This window comes from Sminthopsis crassicaudata, chromosome 1, assembly GCF_048593235.1.
Source record: "Sminthopsis crassicaudata isolate SCR6 chromosome 1, ASM4859323v1, whole genome shotgun sequence".
Lineage (NCBI taxonomy): Eukaryota > Metazoa > Chordata > Mammalia > Dasyuromorphia > Dasyuridae > Sminthopsis > Sminthopsis crassicaudata.
The window spans coordinates 635,235,212-635,261,770 of NC_133617.1; the positions used below are offsets into that span (position 1 = coordinate 635,235,212).

Consider the following 26,559-nt stretch of genomic DNA (forward strand, 5'->3'; position numbering starts at 1 on the left):
AAGGGAGTTTCCTCTCCTGGGAGTTCACTATACCACTAAAATTATAGACATGTTTAGAACCTATATCCTTATCTTCCCTATATGTTTTACATGTCATTCCTTTATCATATATTTGATATAAACATTTTTTCCTACCCAATTACTTTTTCTTCTTTAACTAGTTGCATTGATTTTGTCCTTGCTTTCTTTTTATTGTCACTCCAGGCACACTGCATTTTATTATACTTATATATTTGCCCATTTAATTGCAGGATTTTATGCAAAAAAAAATCTTTATATGCATCAAATCAAGCACAACTATTGGACATAGACAATAAATATTTAGAATTTTAAACAAAATCTTTTATTCCTTGAGACAAGTATTTAGAAGCAGATTTCAGATCTAGTTATAGAATCTAAATTCTAGGATTTCTCTTACTGAAAACACTAGTAACTTTTCATGTTTTAAATCTTGTAAAATCTAGATATAGATGAGTTCTCTAAAGACTGAATGATTCATTCCACACTTTTCAAGCCATCCTCTTATCTAAAGATAACTTTAATTCAACATAACAGACCAAAAAAAGCAAATATCCGTATAAGATTACAGCTCAGATTTTCTACACCATTTTCTGTTTATATAAGCATAGCCTTTTGAACATCATTTGTCTGTTTGTTATCACCAAACTTTCTTTTATTAACCAATCACCAATATATCTTTTAATTTCTTGTTAATTGAAAAGATCAAAGAAAATTCACATCTGAAATAGTCATTGTCTAAGATTAAAAGACTGAATTGCTTTGCTTTTTATTTTCTTTTTTATGGGGACTACAGCTAAGAGTTTACTTGAGAACATCCAACCTGGACAACGCTTTTGCACATGTCACCAAAGTTCAGGCAGAAACATTACTGCTTAGTGTTTTCCGGGACATGGTAATATTATTTAGAGCTGACTGTTCTATTTGTCTTTACAGTATTGAAAGAAAAACTGATGGGTGAGTATAACATGAAAGAAATTGATTTAAATTATTATTTATCATGTGCCCTCAATTTTAACTTTTATTTTCTCAAAAAATGATTTAATTTTATCCATCTAAGAGCATTAAAGAAAGATTTAATCAGTGGGTTAATATTATAATCATCTTTTTAAAGCTATTTTATTTAAGCTTATTTAAGCTATTAAGCAATAATAGAAATTAAAACCAACTTCTAAATTAACTTGTTTGGCTAATCACCATGCTTGAAGTTTTTTGGTGATATGATGTCCTAGAAAGAAGGCTAAACTTGAAACCAGAGATCGGAGTTTGAATCCTAGTTTTTCCTGCTTTGACCTTTAGTAAAACACTCACTCTTTTTGGTCCTTAGTGTCTTTAACTGTGAAATGACAGAATTGTACTAAATTTCTAAATGTAGGATTTCTAAAATACAGAATTTCATTTCAAGTTTGGATTGGGTACCTTCTAAGTTTCAGACATTGTGCTTATACCTAAAATTCTAAATTATCTCTATATTTTTGTAAAAATAAAAAAATTTGAAACAGATGGCCTTATGTGGTATTCAAGACAAGGGCTCTAATTAGTTTGTTATTCAAGATGGTTGATAAGATTTGTTCAAAGTTTCTAGAGAGATAAAGCTTTAGGTAGCACCCATATTATTTTATTAACTTCCATTCTTAACTCATATCCTAAAATATAGGCTCTGTTTATCTAATGAAGTTGATAGAGTGACTGAATAGCATTTAGAAGATACTTTGTGACCAAAAATTCATAGAATTTTACTTTGCTAACATTTCCTTGAATAACAATTGGGAGCTATTCATATTTAATTAAGGTTATAGTAAACATAAAGGTTGGAGAAATAAGTGAGAGTCTACCCAGTGAAATCTATCTTCTTTTTAAGATAAAATCAGAGAGCTTACCTTCTTATTCTTAACATTTCTCATAACAATTCCTCTTAACCATTTATCATTATTGTCTTCTGATTTCCATAATTTTCCCTCTTTTTTGTCATTATCTTCCCTAACAGAGAAAATATATAAACTATAGGTAGGGAACAGATCATTTTCTTCTACTTGGTAAATGGAATAGATAGTACAAATAGCTGCGACTCATAGGAAAAGAGAGCTGTAATCATAAAATTCTATAAATGATATTGCTGAAAAGGAAAAAAGCAAAACAAAACTTTTGAGTAATATTTTTGAAATGTTTGTTTGTTTTTATAGTCTAAATACTACTGCCAGTATTCACATTCTCCAGGAGGTCTCCATGTCTCGCTACATCCCTCATCCTTTCCTAGTAGTATCTGTGACTCTGACATCTGTGAGAACAGAAACTGGGATCACCTTGAAAATGCCACATCAGGTACTGTTCATGTTTGTGGTTTTGTCGAATGAAGTGATATTAATGAGCGTTTGCCAGGTAACTGAATGGGCACAGAGGTCATAGAGAATATAGGTTTTAACACCAAATTTAAATTGAGGAAAGTCGTTAACTTGAACAGGTTAAGCACATTTTTTTCCTTTCCTTATGTTCTAGAATATTCTTTTTCATTGTTAAGGTGAAACAAATCGAAAACATTCCAAAATAATGTATTTATGAAGATGTAGTTGTGTTCAAAATAAACTTTCTAAAAACATGTTCTATGAAGGATTTGAGTTTCATGAAAGGAAAAAAAATCAAAGAGTTTAAAATTCTTAGTCTTTTTGTAGTCTCTATCTAGTTTTTTAGTCAGAAAAACTAAATTCTACATTTAGAATTGTTATTAAAGTCATTCTGATATTACTACTTTTTGTTTGTATAGTAATTTTTGTCTTTTTCAATTAGGAATTTGGCAGCAATTATCTTGTATGACTAAATCCACATTTCTAAATTCATGTGCAAAAAGCTAATTCAAGGGAAATATTTTGGATTTAAAGTTCTTCCAAGAGAATGGATTGAAGTGGGGAGAAGCCTAAGGCAAAGAAGACTGTAGTGGTAGCATCAGCTTTACTTAGGAGCTGAACATGCTGGTGAAAAGAGGTAATAGTAGAGATAAGGTAGAGAAGATTGAAGAGAAAGTGAAGTGTTGAGGATGATTCTAGAGTTATTGGAAGAATGGAAATGTCCTGAAAGGAAAAAATAGTTAGGAATAGTTAGGAAGACTTAGGAGAGGTGGCTCTGGGGGTGACTTCCTTATATTGTAAGTTTAAAATGCCATTAGAACATTCATTTGAAATTTCTTCTCCAAAAAAGCAGGTGGTGATATAGGACCCAAGCTCGAGAGACTAGGGCTAGGTCTGGGAGTCATTTACCTTGGGAACTTTTCTCTGTTATCTTGAGAGGTGATAAATGAAACCTTGGGAGCTGATGAGATCACTAGCTAAAGAAGGAGAAAAGTAAAGAGCCTGGGACAAAACCCTTGTGGATCATCTGTGGTTAGCATGGGCAGAAGCCTGACAGAGAAATGTCCAGGAGAACCAGGAGAGAGAGAGGGAAGGGATGAGTGACAGAGTCAAAGACTCTAATGAGGTCAGAAAGAATGAGGATCAGGAAAAGCATTAAAATTTTTCCATTAAGAGATTGCAAATTTGGAGAAAGCAGCTTTGGTTAAATGATAGATTTATCAGGAAAGAGCCACTGAGACAAGATGGCATAAATTTATAGTGGACACAGTTAACATACTTGGGCAGATTTTTCCAGTGCTGTTGTACATACAGTCCATGAGTAAGAATAGAAAAGGTGGGCACTGCAATAACCCAAGGTACGAAGGCAACAGGGCAGGAACTGAGAAGACGAGGGGACAGTAGCTGTGAGGATAGAGGGCAGGGCATGCTGCAATGGCCAGCCTGACGGTTAGGAGATTGGAGCCTGGCTGGGAACATGGCTGGAAGAAGGGTCAGGAGGAAGCCCCAGAAAGAGGTAGGCAGATGAGAGACTATGGTCACTAAAGGCCTGCCAGAATTCTCTACTTTGGATGTGGAGTAGTGATATGCAATATTCAGATATGAGTATGACCAGAGTCTGGGGGTGAATTGGGGCTTTTGTTATATATCGTATCTCTTGATTATCTTACCTCAATTTTTATCTGTATTTCAGAATAAGGAAAATGACTAGTGAAAAGAGATTGCCTCAGCATTACTCTATTCTTTTTATCTTTGATGTTGGAGTAGTAGTTAGGAATCTGATGATTTTATGTAGGCTACTCATAGAATTATGGTAAGCCAGCAACAAAAATTTAAACATAGGTTTTATTTTACTTTTTATTTTTTTAGTCTATTAACATTTATCAGAGTTAGAATAGCTTTATTCTCTTTTGTGTTGGTCTCGTTCTGTATAAGTATATTATCTGGAAGTGTGTTTTAAGTGTCTCAGTAGATAGAACACTGGGCCTGGAATCAAGAAAACCTAAGTTCATACCCAATTTCAAATTCTTCCTATCTGTATGATTCTGAGCAGCTCATTTAACTACTGCTTCCATTTCCTTACCTTTAAAATGGGGGTAATAACAGCATCTACCACACAGGGTTTAGTGAAACTAAAATGGAATATTTGTAAAAGCACTTGGCATAGTGCCTGGCATAGAGGGCTTCATTGTAAAAACTGTTTGTTCCTTTCCTCAATGCTTCAATTTTGTATTAAACATTTTTCACTTCCAGGAATGCTATCACTGCTTAACCCTTTGCTTGCTAAATCAATAAATAGGAAATAAATGTGTGTTGTTGTTGTTGTTGTTGTTGTTGTTGTTGTTGTTGTTGTTTTGGTAATACTAAAATATATCCACGTCCTAAGGTATCTCTAACAGTTTCAGTGTGTCTGGTTGCTGGCAATGGCAGCAGTTTACCTACTGAGCATAATTAAAAGAAAGGAAGAGTTTCTCAATTGAGTAGGGAATATTAAAATGAACTTTTATGTTATTTTTCTTCTATTGGGATAATAGAGTCTTTTAAACATGTTCTCTTCTTTTCTTCAGAGATAAATGTTGAAAATTGTCACTGTGTTATTCTACAGGTAAATGGGATATATTATGGAGTACTTCAAGAGCTTACTTAGTCAAGAATTACAGTAGGAATGGTATCCATAACACTGAAACTTATTTTTAAGCACTAAAATTTTTTAAAATACAAGCTACATTTCCTACCTTATACATTACTTAGATGAAATACAGAAAACTGTTATTGTTGGATTTTTAGCTGCATAAAGTAGGGAGAAAAAGCCATGGTAATAAATAAACTGGAATATTGGTACAAGACACAATTTAATAGGATTAAATGTCAAAGTGTAAGTTGAGGCTCACATAAATCCTGACATAATTTTTTATAATATGTATCAGATTCTCCCATAGTATTTTCATGTTCAGGTTAAGTATCTCCATACAACTAGACTTATCTTTCCTTCTTAAACATGCTATCCAGAACTGAATACAGTATTGCAGATAGGGCTTGGCCAACTCCTGGTACAGTTCAAACTTTGTGAGCTTGTTACTATCATTTTTACTAATGGAGATTATATTTACATGAACTTTTTTAATAGCCTCTTCTCAAGCTTATTGGATCCAGTAGTGTGATATGTAGCTTGTTTTTAAAAAAAAAAAAAAAAAAAAAAGCTGGCATTATCATTGTATTAATAAAATTAATAGTTAAGGTCATTCAGATTTTCACTCTATTGTGTGCTAGTCAGATATCTGGAGTGTTGCATCAAGTTTCAAGAGGGGCACAGAGAAATAAGACAACTACTTTCAGATATCTTGAAGAAAGCTAGCACCAATATATGAAAATAACAAGGAAATGGGTTTTGAACTAAGATAATGAGTAAAGTATGGGTCCTTTTTAAATAGTGTTAAATATGTAGGATAGCTAAAAGCAAGGTCTGACATGGATATAGTAAAAATATTAATAATTCATGATCATTGTCATCATTTTGTGATTTTATCTATTCATTATTTTATTTTATTTTCATCATGTCATATTATCTTGTATTACTATTGTAATATGCTGTTGTTTGGCCCTATCTTAAGAGCCATCTCAGCTTGCTCTGCTCTTATAATTCATATGTATGAATTCTACAGGTTTTTCTTCTTCTTTACTGGCATTATATTAGCTGCCACTTATTTTTGTGTGTTTGATTCTAATGTGTTTGTCCTTCATTTGATTCTTTTGATCTATGATCAATAATCATGTGATCAGATTTGTTAGAATTATGTTTTTAGGAATTAGTAGATAGCCCAGCAAACACTCTGTCTCTTCCTAGTTCATTAACCTATTCAATTCCCATTTCTAACAATTTTATTTCCTATCTGCCATCCACAGGGATGATCATATCTTAGGTCCCACTAAAATAATAATACTTTCATTATATACTAATACTCTATCATAAGAAAATTAGAAAATCTCATCAGTTATGGGCAAGGATTCATATTATTTTTGACCAATGATAATAGCATCTGCTATAAGTCTCACAACAGTATACTGCCAATCAAAGTAGTACGATCATAAGAAAGATAATTTAATCCATGAATTTAGATCAGGTAGAATCGGAGATGAAATGAAGGGGCTACTATAATCTGAAGAGGGAAAAATTGGAAGGTCCTGAAGTCATTGAAACTTTTCAGTTATTGGAAACTCTAGATGTTATACCGAATAACAAAATGGATGAAAAAATAATGCTTCTATCCCAAGTGATTTTGATAAGTAGGTGAGCATAGTTACATACATTCTGAAAAGCCTTTTTGAGTTTGACCGAATGAATCCAACAACAGTCCAATTATACCAAAAGAAAGTAGTTCACAAGTTGCGAACTACTATAACCATCATGAATGAAACTCAATCTCTTGTAATACTTGTAAGAAAATGTAAAAGCCTTTCTGTATCAGGATGTATGTATAGGAAATAGCCACTGCCATGTTGGAAATTATAGGAGGAAAAGGAACTATCAAGGAGTTTTTCTAAGGACTGGAGTCAAAGACAAGTATGAAAGAAACTGTATGAGAGAGCTCTTTAAAAAGTCTGCAAAAAGGCCGTGGAAGATTTTCACTATCAAGCTGAGTAAATCGAATAGTTAAATCTCAAATGGGGTCACTTTCCCTCCTTTGCAAAACTGAAAATTGGTGGATTCTGATAAGATCCATAATTATTGGCTCATAAGATGTACAATGGCACATGAATTACTAACAAATTGGATCAATGAAAAACCAGTAAGATATTCCCTGGTGGGTAGAATGAATGCATTGGAAGTTTGCTGGTTTTGGTGGAACAATAGTAGATAAATCTTCAAACTACAAATAAAGACCTGAAAATATAAGTCTCTAGAAAATAAACGTACATCATTTTAGTATTTTTATTCAGCTACAAGAAGCAGTTATTTCATCTACCTGTGTAATAGTTCATAGAACATTAAGTATAAAGAAATATTAGGATAGCAACTTCTCCCAGGAAGTCTTTTTGAAACGAATCAAAATGATAAGAACCAGAGATAGAAATAATAATAGTAACTTACGTTTACATACTATTGCAGGGTTTGTAAAATACTGTGTATACATTATCTAATTTGTCTGATTTACTTAATTTAACCTTATGAATCAGATGATGTATTATCCTCCATTTATAAATGAGAAAAACTGAGGCCAGGACTCACATAAGTATTAATTTGTTAGAGGAAGGATTTAAACTCAGATTTATCTGACCCCATGTCCAACACTATTCCTTACACAATACGCCTCAACCATTATGCCATGAGCTTGAATTTGGAAATTTTTTGCTTTCCTATGATTCTGGCCTTCCATCTTTTCTTCCTCCTAAGCCAATTCATCCTCCTCCTCACTTGTTTCATACTCTCCTGCAATCTATGTTCATCATTCATGCTGTATTCTTACTATCTCAGATTTGTCCCCATGGTTCCTAAATCTAACATCATTTTATCTTTTTTGGCTGCCACACTACACTGTTATCTTTTTAAGAATCAAATAAGTTAATACATATAAAGGGTGTTGTAAACTCTAGAACATATTATTGCCAGCTCAGTCTGCTAAATATATATATATATAAATTATTGTTTAACGTAGCTAACCATAACTAGCATTTATAAAACATTTAAGATTGCAGAGTGCTGTACATATGTTAATTCATTTGATCTTCACAACAACCTATCAGTTAAGTGCTCTTAGATTAGCATACTACATTAGCTTAGACTACAGAAGAGGAAAGTGAGACAGAGAGTTAGTGATTTGCCCAGAGTCATAGAGAACTAGTAAGTCTCTGAGGCAAGATTTGAATTTAGGTTTCCCTAACTTCAAGTCCTTTGATTTATCCACTGTTTCTATTATCTCTCTGTAGGTAATTTTCTAATCTATTTCAAGCCTTTACATTCATCTCTATTAAAGTTCATCTTGTTAGAATTAAGCTATCATTTCAGTCTGTCCCTGACAAAGACAAATAGCACAAATCCTCTATGTCATTAGAACACTCCCCTCAGTTTTGATACTTCCTATTAGGGAAAGTTAGTCCCTCTCAAACTGGTTCATAATCATGTGGGCTCCTCTAAAACCCTGCTTTTAAAAAGCCATGCTTTTCATACCTTTTATCTTTTCTCCCACAAGTGAATTTCCAGGTAAGTCTGGCTATTCAGATATAACTGATTTGTAATTCACACCAGGATAGCAGCTACTGTTTGATCACTTGCCTGGGTTTCTTGAGCAGTCATTGGATAATAAACAAAGAAAGGTTGTAATCATTTCCCATGTCTTTTATTTTTATTTACTAGGCCTAATCTATTGCTTTTGAGTTATGAAGTGTTTATAATATTTAGTTCAGCAAGATTAAGTACTATTGTGCACACAAAATATAAGTATGACATAGGAGAAATTTACAATCTAAAGAAGAAAACAAGAATGAAAATAACTGTGGTATGATTAGAAAATCCAGGTAGAATTTCATGAGAAATTTCAAGAATTAGAAAAGACATTCCTTTCAGTGGGGGCCTTCAGAGGAGGCCTTTTGGAAGAAGTTGTATCTGAGTTGGGCCTTAAAGGTAGGAATTTTACTAGTTATCTAGATTAGTGTGAGTGAAGGATATAGTGGCATAAACAAAGGTCCAGATAGAGGAAAGAATAGAAAGGGTTTTGCGGTCATGGAGAAGGTGAGGTAAAACTGATGAACCTGTAGCTTGTGGACCACATGCAGGCCATCTCACTAAGTGTAACCTGAATCAGTTTAAAATGTAATTGGGAAATATTTAACAAAATAAAAAAAAAATTAAAAAACGTAAAATATGGATAATGTTAATATGTTTTTTTGTCACAATTTATGTGGAGTTTATGTATTCACAGTTTGTTTACATTTAATGGTTTCCATTTCTATTTGAATTTGACATCACTGGCTTAGAGCTATACTGAATAAATAGCCTTGAGATATTCACAAGATAAGAGATAAAACTTTTTCATTAAACACTAGGAAGTTGCTGCAGGATATGTGGGAGTATGGGAATGGTTGGGCATTTGTTCCTTCAAGCTGGTGCCATGAATTTAGTCTTAACATTAAGATTATCAAGAACTAAGTAGCATAGAGGATAAATTGACAATGGTGAGATTGGAATCAAGTATGCCAGTCAGGAGGATGGTACAATACTCCAAGTGAAAAGACCTAAACAAGACAGGTACCACTACTAAAAATGAAAAAGAGAGGTAGATATGAAAATTATTGAGGCACTGAAATGATGGAATTTAGATCTGTGGAATGAGGGAAAAGTCAAAGATCTGAAGTTTTGAGGCTAGAAGAATGGTGATATGAATAGAAATAGATAAACTTGGAGGAACACATTTATCAGCGAAGATGAGATAGGTTTTATGGACACGGTTTGAGATTCTCTGGGGAAATTCAGGAGGAGCCATCTAGCAGACATTTGGAAACAGGATCTTAGCTCTGAGAAGAATTTGGCAGGGCAGAGATGGAAATTCAGCAATTTGCATAAAGGTGATAATTGAACCATGAGGAAATATCACTATGGGATAAAAGTATAAAGAGAGAAGAAAAGAACAAGAACAGAACTTTAGAGAATACCTTCATTTAAACAAAATGAGTCAAGTATAAACCAGGAAAGAGAAACACAGATTCAAAAGTAGGAAGAATGTGTCACAGCGTCACAGAAACTAATGAAAGAACATCATAGCAAAGGAAAGAGTCATCAATTATATCAGAGAGTACAGAGAAGGAAATTTGATAATAATGAAGATAGACACAACATATTAAGTTTTCACTGGATTATCTTGTAAATTGGTATTGTAGGCATTAGCTCCTCAAGGACAGATGCCCAATAGAAAACTGCATACCCGAATAAACATTTTTTCATTGATAACAGCTGCAACTGTGAAAATCTGCACTTTTGCTTATAAAATTTATGCTTAAGGCACTAAAATGGATGGTGAACTTGAGAAAACTTCTAAAACAATGATAAAGCAGATCAATTTCTTTTCCTCAGGCCTGTGATGCAGAAAGCATCATGCTAAATTTGGCAGGACAGCTCATCATGATGCAAAGGGATCGATCTGGCCCTCAAATCCGGGAGAAGGACAATAGCCCTAATCAAAGGAAACTTGTGAGTAAAGTAGAGAGCCTTTCCTGAAAGTTAAGAGATATTGGGGGGGGGGGATGAACCAAAGAGAAGTGTGGTATACTTAACACTGTATTTGGGATCATAATACATTGGTTCAGACTGTGATTCAGCCACTTATTTAGCTGTGTGATCTTGAGCAAATTATTTAACTTGTATGAACCTTAGTTGTCTACTCTCTAAAAAGAGGGGATTGGACAAGATGAACTCCAACTTCTGGCCCCAATATCTGTGGCTCTAAGATTCCTTGAATTCGATTTTTTTTTTTTACTACCATTTCCTCTATAATTTAAAGAGTCTGAGAAAATGAACAAAGGTATCCTCAGTCTTCCAGATAAAAGAATGATATTTTTTGAGTGGTGAAAGATGGTGAGTTTCCTTGATTCATATCCTGAGCTTCCAGATCACTTGATGGTTCAGGAAACTTCTGAATAAAAATTATTCATTTTTCAATGGAAAAGGATAAATGGCTATAGGAAAAAAAAACCCCAAAAACCTAATGGTCAAGAGATACAGAAGATGTCAGTCACTTGAGAATCCTTTTAAGCAACATTAAGATAACAAATATCCTTCCTACATGCTAAGTATTTTCAAATAGTGGAATTGATTTACCAGTTTATCAGAATAATTAACAGAAGCAAAAGATCTTTTTTGAGACTTGAACTATGAAAGAATGCTAGTCCTGTAATTGTACTGTGTTCTTTAGTAAATCTTCCTTACATTTCATAGCAAATTGCCATCTGTGCTTTGAACAAGAGAACACTAGTTGTTTATTAGTGGCAAAAGTCCTCTCACATTACAGTCCTCTTACATTTGCTTTTTAAAATATTTTAATAAGAGCTGATATTTTACATCTCTCATTCTCCAGCTGCCATTCTGTCCTCCTGTTGTACTAGCCCAATCTGTTGAAAATGTCTGGACCACCTGTCGAGCCAATAAGCAAAAGCGCCATCTCCTGGAGGCACTGTGGCTGAGTTGTGGTGGGGCAGGAATGAAAGTATGGCTTCCTCTTTTTCCTCGAGATCATCGAAAACCACATTCCTTCCTGTCCCGACGAATCATGCTGCCTTTCCACATCAACATTTACCCCCTGGCTGTCCTGTTTGAAGATGCATTGGTCCTTGGTGCTGTTAATGACACTTTGCTTTATGACTGTTTGTATACCCGTGGCAATGCTAAGGAACAGTTGGAGGTACTTTTTCCTTTCTGTGTTGTGGAAAGGACCTCCCAGATCTACCTCCATCACATTCTGCGCCAGCTTTTGGTCAGGAACCTGGGTGAACAGGCCTTGCTTTTGGCCCAGTCTTGTGCCGCATTACCTTACTTCCCTCACGTGCTGGAATTGATGCTCCATGAAGTGTTGGAAGAAGAAGCTACCTCACGGGAGCCTATTCCCGACCCTTTGCTTCCCACTGTAGCAAAGTTCATCACAGAGTTCCCTCTCTTCCTGCAGACAGTTGTTCATTGTGCCAGGAAGACTGAGTATGCCCTGTGGAATTATCTTTTTGCAGCTGTTGGGAACCCTAAGGATTTGTTTGAGGAATGTTTGATGGCACAGGATTTGGACACAGCTGCCTCATACCTAATTATCTTACAGGTAACAGTAGTTTCTGAAGTCACTGCAAGTATCAGCATGCACCAAATTTAAGTCTGGGTGCTCTTTGTATTTATTGACAATGGTACTTTTCCTAAAAAGAACACTGTCATTGAAGACACAGTGTGTTTAAATACTGTAAAGCAACTCGTTGAATTTTTAAAAGTGCTTTATATGGCACTAATTCAATAAATTAATGGGCACCGAGAATACCATTTTGCAAAATAGGAATAGGAGTGAATAAGCTGAACTCCCTCATTTGTGAGATTGTCATTTCAAACTGAAAGTATCTATTAGAAGAGAGGTTAGAATATGTGATCTTTAAAGTCCTTTACAACTCAAGATTCTGATTCTCTAAGAGTTTTATCTCCTGAACCAACAAGAGGAACACAACATACTGCCTATCTGTTTTAAAAAAAAAAAAAAAGAAAGAAAGGCTCTGTGGTAGAGATGGGAAATAAACCATGGAAGTGCAAACCTATAACAGCAAAAACATTCTGGTTGACAATTTTTGCCTCTAACAGCACAGTATAAATACTTCAGCTATCCCTCTTTTTTTAATCATGGCACCAGTTCTGAAAACCAACAAAAATTAGGCTAGAGCCCTACTCTATTACTAGTTGGAATAATTTAAAATAAAGCTGAATATCTAGTTTTTTCCAAAGTAAAATCTCCATCAAAGGGAAAAGGGAAGTACTTAGGGAAAGTGCTAGCTCACCAGTAGCTCGATCCCAGTATCCAGCTATAAGCTTTATAACTGTAGTAATTTGAATGTGATACATGATTAAAGCTGGAATTTGGGGTATGCTGGGCACCAGACTTGTCCTTCAGTAAAAAGAATCATGGTGGAGTCAGTCCATGTAAACCTGGCCTTGGAGTCAGGTAAGTGAGGGTTCTAGCTTGCCATTACTATGTAATGGTTGTGTAAACCTGGGCAAGGGATTTCACTTCTAACTTCCCTGGAGACTGTGAGCTGCCAATAAAGTTCTCATCTTCACTTAGAAAAGGCACTCCTCCTCTGGAGCTACTTGTATCCACACTATAGGAGATGCAGGCTCATGGGGGGGAGGGGGAGAGAGGAATTAATAGATGTTTTGCATAACAAAGTACTTTCTACCTAGTGAAATAGATAAGGTGTCAAGATCTTTATTTTGGAGATGAAAAGAAACTACAGTGTTTTGCTAAGACAAGTCTGCTTCCCTCACTTAAGAGGCCCAGTGAGTGGGAAGTCCCAGGTCTTCCAGCTTCTACTTTATCACCAACTCCTACTTTTCTCACCAGCTTCTGTATTACGATCCTATAATTTTTTATAATTACTGAAAAAGTATAATTCTCTTTGACCAAAGACTATGCTTAACAAGTTCTATCTTGAAATCCATTCTTCAGATATCATCTACTATAAGGGGAAAAAAAACCTGTTCTCTTGAAAATATGGTTTAGTGAGGAAATTTCATGTCATGTGGCTATACCACATAGATGCCAAGTGCCAGAAGCAGGATCCCAAAGGGAATGCTAACCTTTCTAACTGCTGGGAACTTGAAAACAGAAAAGAGGATTAATTACCTGATTTGAAAGAAAAGTTAGATAAAAATAAAAGCATGGTGTAGTGGGAAAAAATCTGAACTGGAATCAGAGGAACTAAGCACAGATCTGACTCCATTATTTACTTATTTAATTGCTCTGGGTCTCAATTTCATGATGTGTAAAATGAAAGGGTTGAAAGAGTTGGTGTAGAATAGTAGTTCTGAGACTTACTGGTTTTAGGACCCCCCCAAAAAAGAACTTTTAAAAAGGGTTTATATCTATCAATATTTGCTCTATTCAAAATGAAAAGTCTTACTGTATTCTAAAGTAGTTTTGACTTCTCTGACCTTCAGTCTCAGGGACCTCCAAACCACACTTTGAGACCTGGGCAAATAGAAGATTTCTATGATCACTTCTATTTATTAATCCTAAGTTAGCCATCTTATGATGAATTTGTGATTTATTCCAAGTTCTTCAGCTACCAGAAACTGGGTTGGTGACTCTTCCTTTAGCAGCCTATTTTGCAAAAAGCTGAAGGTAAAATGAAAACAAAAACAGTCTCTGCCCTCAAGGAGTTCACATTCTAAGAAAACAATATGTAGATAAGTGTGTATATACAAGATGGACAGTGTAAATGGGAGGTCATCCCAGAAAGAAGCAGTTGGGGGGTCAAGAAAGGCCTCCAACAGGTACAATTTGAGCCATGTCTCAAAGGGAGCTAAGTTCATGGAGGTGAGATCTCATTCCAGTCCTAGGAGATGGCCAGGAAAGGAAACCCAGAAACACATGAAACATCTTGTGCAAGGAAACAGAGCAAGGCCATCGTAAAAGGCAGGCAAGGAAGTAGAGAGGGTCCAGATTAGTAAGGGTGTAAATGTGAAAAGAACTTAGTATTTGAACCTGGAGATAGTTGGGAGCCAAATTAATTTGAACAGGTGGATGACACTCAGATCTGCGGTTAGAAAAAATTACTCTGGCATTTGAGTGAAGGATGGATTGGAATGAAAAGAGAGGCCTAACGCAAGAAGATTATTTAGAAGGCAATTGCAGTAAGCTATCTGAAAGGTGTTTAGGGGATGGCTAAATAGGGTGAATAGAGAAGAGATGCATATTAAAAATGTAAAAGTAATAAGATTTGGCATCAGATTGGATAGGTGGAGTAGAGTGACGTGGAGGAGTCTCCTCTTTACACCCTACAGGAAGGATATAAACAAAGTCAGACAGTATTATTAGTCATATGTATAACTGGAGATGTATGTGTGTAAATGAATAGATGGATGTGCTCTTCTTCTAAACACAATTATTTCGTAGAAATTATAGAAAGTTACTGGAACATTACCTTATAGTAGCTTCCCATATAGTTTCTATTATTTGTATGCTTGAATTTTAACTCCACTAATAAACCAGCCATATAGAATTGCATATTTATAGAAAGCCATGGAAAAACTAGACTGGTCACATTAGATGCTGCTCCAGTTGTACATATGGCAACCCATCTTGGATTTCATGACAGCCGTGGATTCCCACAAATCTTTTTCTCCTCGACAGCCTAGAAGTTTTCCAATTTCAGCCTTCAGGTTCTTCCTTATGCCCAGCCTGCCTCCTCTGATCTTAGGTTCTCTGACCATTTCTGATGCATGTCATTAATAATTTACTACCTATTTAGACCCTCAGTGAGTTTCCATTGCCCTTTCTGTCATCCCCCATTATGATGGTAATAAGGAATGTTCAAAGGGCAATGGCTCTGGGTGACCCTGTTTTTTCTTTATTTTTGGTCTCCATTGTTTGCAGAATATGGAAGTCCCAGCAGTGAGCAGGCAGCATGCCACTCTGCTCTTCAACACTGCTTTGGAGCAAGGAAAGTGGGATCTCTGCCGACACATGATTCGCTTTCTTAAAGCCATTGGCTCTGGAGAATCTGAGACCCCTCCACCCACACCTACTACTACTCAGGTTTGGAATAGAGTGCCATTGCAAGTTCCTTTATCAGTGCTTCCGTTTTGTCTATTGGCATTGCCCCTTACAAGCTCTCTTAATGTCTTATGGGTTATTTCCATTTTAGGAACCCAGTTCAAGTGGTGGATTTGAGTTCTTCAGGAACCGAAGCATTAGTTTGTCACAGTCGGCTGAAACCTTGCCTGCGAGCAAACTGAACTTGCAGAAAACTCTCAGTATGCCTTCTGGTCCTTCTGGGAAAAGGTGAGATCAAAGAGGGTGAAAGTCATCAGAAGTAAAGAATCATCTGATAAGAAGGAAATAAATTTTTTTTTTAAAGGCAAAAAAAGCATTTGTTAAGGCCTATTTTGTGTCAGGGTTTATGCTAAGCACTTTACAAATATTATTTGATCCATTAGGATCCCCATTTTATAGTCAAGGAAACTGAGGCAGAAAGAAGTGAAGTGATTTGCTCAGAATCCCACAGCTAATAAGTATCAGATAACAAATTTAAATTCAGGTCTTCTGGATTGCAGGCCCGGTGCTCCCTCCACAGTGACTCCTTGGAATACTGCAGTTTTTGTATTACCTAATTAATTACCCTGGGCTGTTACTTAAGCCACAGTGAACCCTTCCCAGCAGGGAGCTGCCAGTCTGCCAGAGGAGGAAGAACTCGGCCCAGGATGGAAAGTAGAAACCAAAAACTCAATGGCATAGGTGGGACAAGGCCCAGGAACTGCAACCTGGCTGAGATGGAAAGAGAGCCAGCTACACAACAGATAGACAGGAGAAATTCATTGTTTGTTTGACTATTTTAATTCTGAGCCATTCGGGAAATTATTGACCTTTGTGTCTTTAGACTTTCCTAGATTTGCTAATAGTATTTTATCTCTGGTGTGGACATTCTGTGGAATAGTACCCCACCTTTCTTGTCTACCCATTTGCAGGTGGAGCAAAGACAGTGACTCTGCTGAAAATATGTACATTGACATGATGCTCTGGAGACATGCTCGGCGCCTCTTAGAAGAAGTACGGCTGAAAGACCTCGGATGCTTCGCTGCCCAGTTAGGCTTTGAACTAATTGGCTGGCTGTGTAAGGAGCGCACCAGAGCTGCTCGGGTGGAAGATTTTGTAATTGCTCTGAAGAGACTCCATAAGGATTTCCTATGGCCATTCCCAGTCATCCCCATTTCTTCCATCAGTTCACCATTTAAAAACGGAAAATACAGACTAGGTAATAGCCTATGTATGGTTCTTGTATTAACCAACAGGGCTCTGTTGGATGTTTGGGAAAATAAATGTGTTTATTCTAAGTCCTTGATCAGACTTTTAAAAGAATTATAATGCTTTTAGGCCTCCTGCATCCAATTCCTCTGGGGCAACCATGATTTCCCCAAGATATGAATGACTTAGAAGCCATGACTGACCACTAATTTCCTGAATACCCTCCTTCCTCCATACATTCTGTTCTGTGTCACATTAGTTAAAAGTGGAGAATAGAGAGGTGTCTGAATGTACTTGGCAAACAATTTATCAGCTCTGACATTTAGTGTCATGTACTGGATATTTGGGGTTGCTCTGGAGGAATGAGGTCTGCAACCTAGTTATAAGGTAAGAGGTACATAACAGTACATAATAATATGAAAAAATATGAGGGCTAAAATATTGGGAGAATTTTGAGGGCTTTTTTTTTTTTTTTACATGGGAGTAGCAATATTTTAACTTCTTAAATTATTAAATTATTTAAGATTTCTTACTCAGAAGAATTTATTCTTTAGGTACCGTGGTTGGGGAAGCAAACTTTATAATTTAACAAATTTGTGTTGATTGATGAAGACACAAAGAGCCAAAGTTGTTTTTTTTTTTTAATTTTCAGTTATTTTTTATAAAGTCATCTCTATTCCCAATTCCCCTTTATGAGAATAAGATATCCCTGCCAAAAGTTAGTAAGAAAAACTTTATGATCACCACATTGTTATTCTAAAAACCATTATCTTTTATTCCAGAGATTCCATGTGACACCAGAAAAAAGTTAACTGAATAACTATAAAATTAACTAAAATAACTATAGTCAGTTCTCTCTTAATAGTAATAGATCATTCTGCAGACTTCCTCCCTCTCCTGGGGCTCCATCAGTTTTGCCTCCTCTGCTTCCCTGACTGGGAGTTGAATCTGTGTAATATAAATCATATTAAGTGGGAACTGTGATCTTTTGCTCTTATTTTAATTGATGATGTTATGTGTTTTGATATTTTGGCCATGTGAACATTATTAATATTCCCTAGTGTTGTTTTATATAATTGTTTCAGCTGTGAGAGACTGTGATACTATTATTGGAGGCAGATTAAGCATATGGATATCAGTGTACACCTTTTATATTGACCTTACATATACTCACATAAAATACTGCTGTTACCTTTTTAGTATTTCGTGGATTTCCAATTCAATAAAACGTGTGAGTGTGTGTGTGTGTGTATGTGGCATTATGCAGTACTAGATTGAAAATGGAGTAATAATTATTGTATAATCTGAGGATTTGTTCTAGAAGAAAGCAATATGAATCCTACTTTTTTGTTTTTCTAAATCAGGTGGGGGAGAACAATTATCAAAGTCTCAATCAGCTGACCCTTTTTTAAACCTTGAAATGGATGGTGGAGGGTCTAGTGCTCCAAGAAGTCAAAGTTGGCTTGGTAACATTGGTTCCACCCGCCAGGAAATAGATACAGCTTCATCCCATGGAGCACAAACACAAGATGCCTTCCTGTCACCTTTATTAAATAAAGGTACATACTATTTCACATCAGAACTTTCTTTGGGGAAAAAGCACAAGTAGAATGTGAAACCCTTTTTGCCATCACTGGCAAAGGACAAAAAAAGATTTTGAAGAATCAATGACGATAGATTTGTAATTTGGATTTATTATAGGAATAACTTAACCTATAAGTTTGTTAAAAGGTTGCATTTTCAAGTGAGCTTTCTTTATCAGGCAAACACATTGATCCAAATTCTTCTCTCTAGTATTCCCAACAGAAAATGCTGTTATGCAACCCTAAAAATGGGCATGAGAAAGGTTAAAAAGAAAACTGGCAATCATAGTTGTACCATAAGGTGGGGATCTAGTACATACAGTCAATTTGCTGCGAATAAAATTATTTTTGTCATTGTTATTTGTACTATACAAAGATGAGTGAAAGTAAATTATACAAGCATAGAAATATGTATACCTTAAAAAAGGGTTATTGTATAGAAAATAAATTTTTTAAAAGTCCTATAGAAACATGAACTATTTTTATTGCCTTGATCTATTACTATTTTGAGAGTGTAGATTTTCCATTGAGTGATTTTGTCAACCTCAAAATCCTTGAGGTATCCTTTTAGTGGGGCCAATTGAAAACGATTATAAATTTCTCATTAGGGGATGAATGCAGTATTGGTTCAGCCACAGATCTAACTGAAACCAGCTCTATGGTGGATGGTGACTGGATGATGGTGGATGAAAATTTCTCTACTCTAAGCTTAACACAATCAGAGTTGGAACACATATCTATGGAGTTGGCCAGTAAAGGGCCACATAAATCGCAAGTCCAGCTCCGGTAAGTCTTAATGTCATATTTGAGAGCAGAGAAAAATTTTAAAACATACTGAAGCAGTAACAAATACCTCTTCCTAGTGTCATGTTTTTCATCATTTGCAGATCTTCCCTGTTATTAAAAAAAAAAATGACAAAAAAACACTTTTTCTGTTTTGTACAGTTATTTGCTGCATATTTTCATGGAGGCAGGATGTCTGGACTGGTGCATTGTTATAGGCCTTATTCTTCGAGAACCTTCTATAATTAATCAGGTGTTTGGTCTGATGCAATCTTCAGAGGTAGATGGCGAGATGTTACGGAACATAAAAACTGGGCTATATGCTATAGACAGATGGGCTTCTACAGATTGGTAAGTAAAGCTTCCTTTCCCATCTACAAAAACACTTGTGCATGTCTATATTTTTATCAATAATAAAAGTTAAAACCAGCTTCATTTTCTGGGCTTTTTCTTAGTTAACATAGCATCTCTGTGATCTTACATTAGAAACCTTCATGCTAGAAAAATTTACAGAATACTGTAGTCTTCTGGGAAAAATGTTATATAAAACTGAAGCTGACTGAACTTGTTAATGTGCAGTGGTATAATTATATTCAGAATAAAAAACAAAGAAGTTAATTTTAAAATGGAGGGAAAGTACTGCAACACAGATTTTCATAGCAATTACATTTTAAGTATTGCCAATTAGCACTTTTTACAGGGCGGGCAGAATAGGGGCTTTGAGAGAGAGATAACTTTTTAACAATAGCTTTTTATTTTGTTAAATATTTATCAATTATATGTACGTCATTTCCATATTAGCCATGTTGCAAAAGACAAAAAAGGAGAAAAATATTAAAAATGTTTAAAAAGTATCCTTCTTCAATCTACATTTGGAGTTCATCAGTACTTTCTCTGGAGATGGGCAGCATTTTTCATAATGAGTCTTGTAAAATTGTCTTGGGTCATTGTACTGCTAAGAATAGCTAAGTGGTTCATAATTGATCATCCTTACAATATTTATTGTTACCGTGTACAATGTTCTCCTGGTTCTGCTTACTTCACATTGCATCAGTTCATGTAAGCCATTCCAGGTTTTTCTGAAACCACCTTCCTTGTTATTTCTTATAAGCACAATAGTATTAATTCACAATCATTTCCAATTGTTCAGCAATTTGCCAATTAATGGACATCTCCTCAATTTCCATTTCTTTTGACACCACAAAAAGAGCTACTACAAATATTTTTGTATATGGGGTCTTTCCCCCCCTTTTTTTCATTCTCTTTGTTATTAAAAGAGCTGGTAATACTGGTATGATGGGATCAGAAGGTATGCAGTTTTATCACCCCTTGGACATAGTTCCAAATTCTTTTCCAGAATAGTTGGAGCAGTTCACAGCTCCACCAACAGTATCATTGTACCTATTTTGTTTTTGCACATCCCTTCCAGCATTTGTCATTTTCCTTCTCTGTGATGTTAGCCAATTTGATAGATAGGAGGTGGTTCCTCAGAGCTCTTTTAATTTGCATTTCTGTAATTAGGGTGATTGCTAACTTTTATTTCTTATGAAAACTGCCTGTCACATCCTTTGACCACTTATCAACCAGAACCATTACTTACAGTCAATAACATTCAAATCAATTGCTATCCTAGAAATATAGTAATGAACAATAGGCCTTTCTCAGAAGGGGCTTATAATCTTAATGTGGGGAAGGAAATACAAGCACAAAAATAACTGATAAATGAATATGAACTTGGAGAAAGAGTGAGTGTGTCTGTGTGTGTGGTGAGATATATCCTCAAATTTTATCCTTCTAATCCAAAAAACAAAAGAGCCCTCTTCCTCTAAACTTCTAACCAAGGTTAGAAGTTGTATTTTGGAGCCTCCAAATATAGCACTGATTTATTATGCACATATTTGATGTTTTCTTATTGACTTTTTTCTCCTTAGCCCTGGATATAAGCCATTTTTAAATGTCATTAAGCCACAACTGCAGAGACTAAGTGACATCACAGAAGAGCAGATCCAGCCTGAAGCCTTTCAGCCGGCAAGCAAGGTTCCTGACCAGGCCATCAGCCCCCGAGCTGAAGAGAGCAGAAGCTCTGCTTGCCACAGCAGCAGCCCTCCAGGCGAGGCTGGCAACAGCAGCACTGCCAGCTGGACAGAAGGCACCATGGCTGGATCCCCAGAAGAAGAATCTTTTCAAGATGGGACATATGACTGTATAGTCTCCTAATAGGAGTAGTCCTCTGTCACCATGGGCAGTATTAGCAGAGTGCAACTGAGTACACTGTGAACAAGTCAGATGATTTAAAGGGGAGAAATCTGTTCAAACTACTTTTTAACTAGAAGAAATTTGTTTGAATCCATGAAAAATGTGATTTCAAATAAATGTTCTTTCATAAAATGTTTTTTAAGCTGCAAAGTAATAAAGATTATTGTACAGATGTACATGAGAATATCTGGTTTTATTTTTAAGAAAGAATTTAGAATTATTAATAATAAACCATAGGGATGGTTCTCCATCAGCCTAAACTTGGTTCTCTTTGTTCTTGTAGCAGGTGGTTGTTTCCAAAACCACTGTTATCCGTTACATCAACTGTCTATGAATTTGGCACTTAATATACTTCGTGTAGGACCATACACAAGAGAATTAAGTGCCAGAGCTCATGGAGACACCACAAATAGCTTAAATTAGTATATTCAACCCAAGAGCTGGAACTAACTCAAATTCCTCCTTAAAAGTTTTACACCTGTTTGTTTTACCTAAAGGCTGACAAGCTGGGTTTAAAAGGGGTATTCATGAATTATGATGTTGGATACCACAAAAAATATTTTGTACCACAAGTGTATCTATCTTTGTGTGAATAGTTGTCTTATTTGTAAATACTTTCAAAAGAGCTGCTTCTCTGCGTGAGGCTTTGTATCATAGTTTGTAAGGTTTTAATTATTCTGTACTCTACTCATGACATGCAGAAAGGACACTGCTTTGGATTAAATGGTCTCTTCCTTGGTCTTGGCAATAAGAGACAGAGCCTGATACCTTGATTATGAAGACAGTGAGGAAAGACTTAATGCGTATTCATGGAGGTTCTTATTTATTGCTTTTGTAAATGGATTAAAAATGGATTTTTTTTTTTTTTTGTAAATACAATTGCTAAATATTGTATCATAGCTACTAAGCATCAGTAATGTAAACAATGCTTGCTCTACTGTCACTTTACAAGCATTTTATAATGTATTTCTGGATAAGGAACAATTTTTCTTTTCATATGCTATGGAAACATGTCTACATAATTCTTAGTTACTTTATGGTACTTTCATCCCAGCTTATATCTTATAGACCCCAATGTATGTAATACTAAATATCTTACAACAGTATTAATTTAGATAGCTTGTTTGTACTGTGCAATTTGAACAAAGGAATGCAACATTATTTTATAAGGAAAAAATTTATTTTTGTAATGACAATGTATTTGACTGATGTGGACCAAATTCTTTCCACCCTGTAAGACACTCTTCTTGTAGTACGGTTGTATAAGCATACATCTTACTCCCAGAAAAAATGGAGTTATCTTGTCTTTGCTTGCTCTTAGAGCAAACACAATCTATAGCAAGATTGGGTTTTCTTGTAGTTTTCTCTCAAGGGAAAAAGCTTATGTCATCAAATATATCTGAAAGTATTTTAGAGTTTGGTAATTTGCTGTTGCTTTACTTTTTATATCACAAGTGCAATAATATCAAATAATAAAATTCCTGGCTGGGTGGAATTTAAGTGATTATTGGTCCTGTGGTGCTAGTTTTGAGTTTCAAACATCTTTCATATTTTGCTCTATTCTCATAAGTAGGCAGAACCTTCCTTGCGTGTGAGTGACAAAAGTATTTAAAATATTTTGAAAAAATTCTTCAATTTTGCTACATAGGGCAACTTACTGTCTGTCTGGGATGGAAGAGCTGGGCAATACAACACATCCTTAAAGCAATTACAATCCTTACTTCCTGAAATGATCTTTCCTAATGCCCTAGGAAAAGATAGATGAGCTTAATAGTTTATATAACTTTTCAGCTCATGTTCTTTTGGAATGTGCAATAATAACTTAAATCCCACATCTCTACATAATTTAAAAGATGCAAATTTGTTTCTGATGAATTACAATTAGGAGGCCTTGAAGTAAAGATTCTGCAAAGTTTACAGGTTTATTTTCTCCAGTAATAAATTTGTTATATATACTTTAATAAAAAAAAAAAAATTCAAATTGTCCTTTTGACTGACTTATTGTACAGAAAACAGCTACTGTTTTAGTCACATCATCTTAAATATAAATGTGTATACGACAATGTATAAACGCAAGAAAATATTTGGGATAAAAATCAATCTTTATTAATAATTTCTTTAATATGTATTTTCTAATTGGTGTCCAAAAGAGCAAAAACAAAAACCATTCTGAGAACCTGCTTATCTGATAGTTGATAGTAAATTCTGGTGATCCTTTTCAGCAGTTCTCTGCTACAAATGAAGCCGTATTGCCTGTTGGATCTGGAGTCAGAAAAACCTTGATGTAAAAATCCTCTCCTATGATATGCTATGGGACTCTGGGCAAGTTACGTAAATATAAAAAGAGCCTTGGTCTTGAGGGTGTGTTCCTTCAAGATATCCAAATTATACCTGAGTGAAAGACTAAAAAAGAAAAATCATTCTAATAATTTGTACACTAAGCTTAAATTCATGAATGCAAGAGAAATTGCAGCCAAATGAAAAACATTTATATGAGCACTTCTAAAGAATGGAAAGACTTTTGAGGCAAGGAATCAAAGAAGCCTATCTCCAAGATGATGATGATCTATTTACATGATACACATGTAAATGTGTCCCTTAAGGTTATTCAGGACTAAAATGTTAGTCAATCCACTTAATAGTGACTCCCCTGAGCTTGAAAAATGACCAAATTTAAAGATTTTTCTGAAGCAGAAACAGCATTTACTAACAATACTCAATAAAATCATGTAAATTTTTCATCATACAAGTGTGATAATCAAAATGCTCATATGCTGAGGGCCCTTAATACTATTAATATCTTCTAATGTTCTCCCCAGTTTTCTGCTTGTGAAAAAAAAAAAAAAAAACAAAAAAAAAAACTACAGCATTGCCAGTGGAGATTATGGTTATTAGAGAAATTGGGTCTTATACTTTTAATCCTCTCTGATAAAACAGCATTCCCAAAATCAAAAGTCAAAAAAATCCCCACCCCTCCCTCAAGTACATTTAAACAAATGCAAAGAATTGTTAGAGCATATCTCCAACCAAATAAGTCACTTATCCAAAAATAAAATTTTGAATATATCACAGATTGGTAGTCTATATCACCTAAAGCCCCTCCAGTTAGAAATCTAATGAAGCTGGAACTGAGGAGAGGGGAGTTAACCCCATGCTTAAATTTTTCTTAATTGGCTATTTTCAAATACTTGAAGATCATGTTTTTAAAAAAAAAAAAAAAAAAAAAAAGGTTATTCTGACTGCAAACAGCAAAACTTGAAACCTATGGAGTGAAAGTTAGAAAAGCAAAATAAGATACTGAGTTACCAGATACTGGAAGTTTTCAAGCAAGGAAGGCTGGTGATTACTTTGGGGAAATGATTATTTCTGAATTCCCTCCCTTAACTTAAATTCTTAACTAAGAATTTACCTGAGATATTACTACTAAAATTCACTTCAGATATGTAGGCTAAAGATGATATAGGAGAAATAATGACCATTTTGCTGACAAGTCCTTAGGGATTACACACTGTTACTAATTGCTCAGACCTCATTTCTTCACATATACAGCTGTCCAAATAATCTTCCTGATATATGAGTCTGCCCATGACATGAGAATGCTTAGCCTGGCACTTCAAGTTTTTCATAACAGTTTACACCTTCCCAGACTTAGTTCATGCCATTCCGTTTCTTGCACACTATGTTCCAAATGAACCAGACTCCTCTTCTCCTGTTCAGTACTCTGTCAATTCATGCACTCACAAGACATTCCTTTACTTTTTTCTATGGGAACTCTTTAAGGCCCAGTTGGACCAATCAATGATGGGTCCTTTTTAGGTACCTACTACATGGCAGAGAATGCCACCAACACTGCTACCTCTTCAATAAAATTGAAGAGAGCCAGCTGAAGTTAAGAGTTAAAGGACAGGATACAAATAGCAAATTTAGCCACCTTCCTACCAAACAGCATGACATTGACCCCTGGGGCTATCTCATAAAATGAGTTATTCTATGTGTTGGTATCTTAAGTTCCGCTCCATAGCTCCATACCCTTTTGTTAAAGAATATAAACAAAAATGAACTCTTCCTAGCTTCAAATTTCCAGAGCACTTTTAAAATTCAAGTTCCTAATATGCTTTACCTTATAACCTACCAATCTACAACAGTAGTTATTTACATTCCTTTCCCCCATTAGTCTACAGACTTATTGACTTCTCAGAGATCACCACTGTCATTTTTCATTCTCCCATAAAGACAGCTAGTTGCAGAATGGACAGCAAGAGACCTGAAGTCAGGAAGAACTCCATTCAAATCCTGTCTTCAGATGTGTGAATCTTTAGGCAGCATATTTACTTCACTCAGCTTAGCTTCCCCACTGTAAAATCTAAATCACGGGGTTATCATGAGGATCAAATGAGATAGGTAAAGCACTTTGCAAACCTTAAAGTGAGAAGATAAATGCTAATATTGTATAGCAAACTGTAGGCACTTAATCTTATGGTTTCTGGTAAAGAAGTAAGTAGCACACATTCTTTATAAATCTTACTCTCAACCTTACTGTTTCTTAGACAATGTGATCAAATAGCCAACCATTACCTGGGTAGCTTCCTACACAATTCCTATGAAAAGCATACAGAAATTTCTAGGGAGCACAAATACTTTGTTGTTTTTTTCTGATGGGTAGCTAGAGCTACCTCAAAATATTTTTGGTCCATATGATTATTTTTTTAGGTTGGTAGTCAGCTTATACTTACTTACATGTTACAGACATGTAACATCAACAAAACATAGCATTTGCTTTTTTTTAAATGTGATTTGAAAGTTCTATTGGCTAAAAGCATGGAATTGGTCATGAATTTCATCTTCTTGAGAGCACCCACTGAACACAAACACATTTTACATTCTGTGTGAAAACAAAAAACAGGAATTATTTTGAGTTTTTAATGTGATTTTTAAAAAGTCTTGAAGGAAAAACAATTGTTATCGATGGTACCCTATTTTGTCCTCAGTAATATACAAGGAAATAGTAAAAATAACTTCTTAGGACTGTCAACCTGACAGCGTTTCCAAAGATAAGGGTTTAGTAAAATATGCTTCACAAAACACAAACAAAATCAAACAATG

At 35.2% G+C, this 26,559-nt stretch overlaps 1 protein-coding gene and 1 long non-coding RNA gene across 4 annotated transcripts in view; one reads left to right on the forward strand and one right to left on the reverse strand.

The window, feature by feature from the left end:
• RIC1 (RIC1 homolog, RAB6A GEF complex partner 1) overlaps positions 1-23,442 on the forward strand; it is a 135,897-nt gene extending 112,455 nt beyond the window's left edge. For all 3 annotated transcript variants that reach the window (XM_074282866.1, XM_074282867.1, XM_074282868.1), the window contains 11 exons: positions 815-975; positions 2,202-2,340; positions 10,426-10,542; positions 11,426-12,154; positions 15,467-15,628; positions 15,738-15,874; positions 16,558-16,844; positions 18,199-18,393; positions 19,026-19,203; positions 19,363-19,551; positions 21,132-23,442. In XM_074282866.1, coding sequence (XP_074138967.1) covers positions 815-975; positions 2,202-2,340; positions 10,426-10,542; positions 11,426-12,154; positions 15,467-15,628; positions 15,738-15,874; positions 16,558-16,844; positions 18,199-18,393; positions 19,026-19,203; positions 19,363-19,551; positions 21,132-21,417 — 2,580 coding nt within the window. In that variant the 3' untranslated portion in view covers positions 21,418-23,442. The remainder of the gene's footprint in view (positions 1-814; positions 976-2,201; positions 2,341-10,425; positions 10,543-11,425; positions 12,155-15,466; positions 15,629-15,737; positions 15,875-16,557; positions 16,845-18,198; positions 18,394-19,025; positions 19,204-19,362; positions 19,552-21,131) is intronic.
• Positions 23,443-23,541: 99 nt separating this feature from the next.
• LOC141551340 (uncharacterized) lies at positions 23,542-26,338 on the reverse strand. Its single transcript, XR_012484834.1, has 2 exons — positions 26,194-26,338; positions 23,542-23,859 (listed from the first exon to the last, which is right to left on the reverse strand). It is a non-coding gene; the product is annotated as an uncharacterized LOC141551340 (long non-coding RNA).
• Between the last annotated feature and the right edge of the window lie 221 nt (positions 26,339-26,559).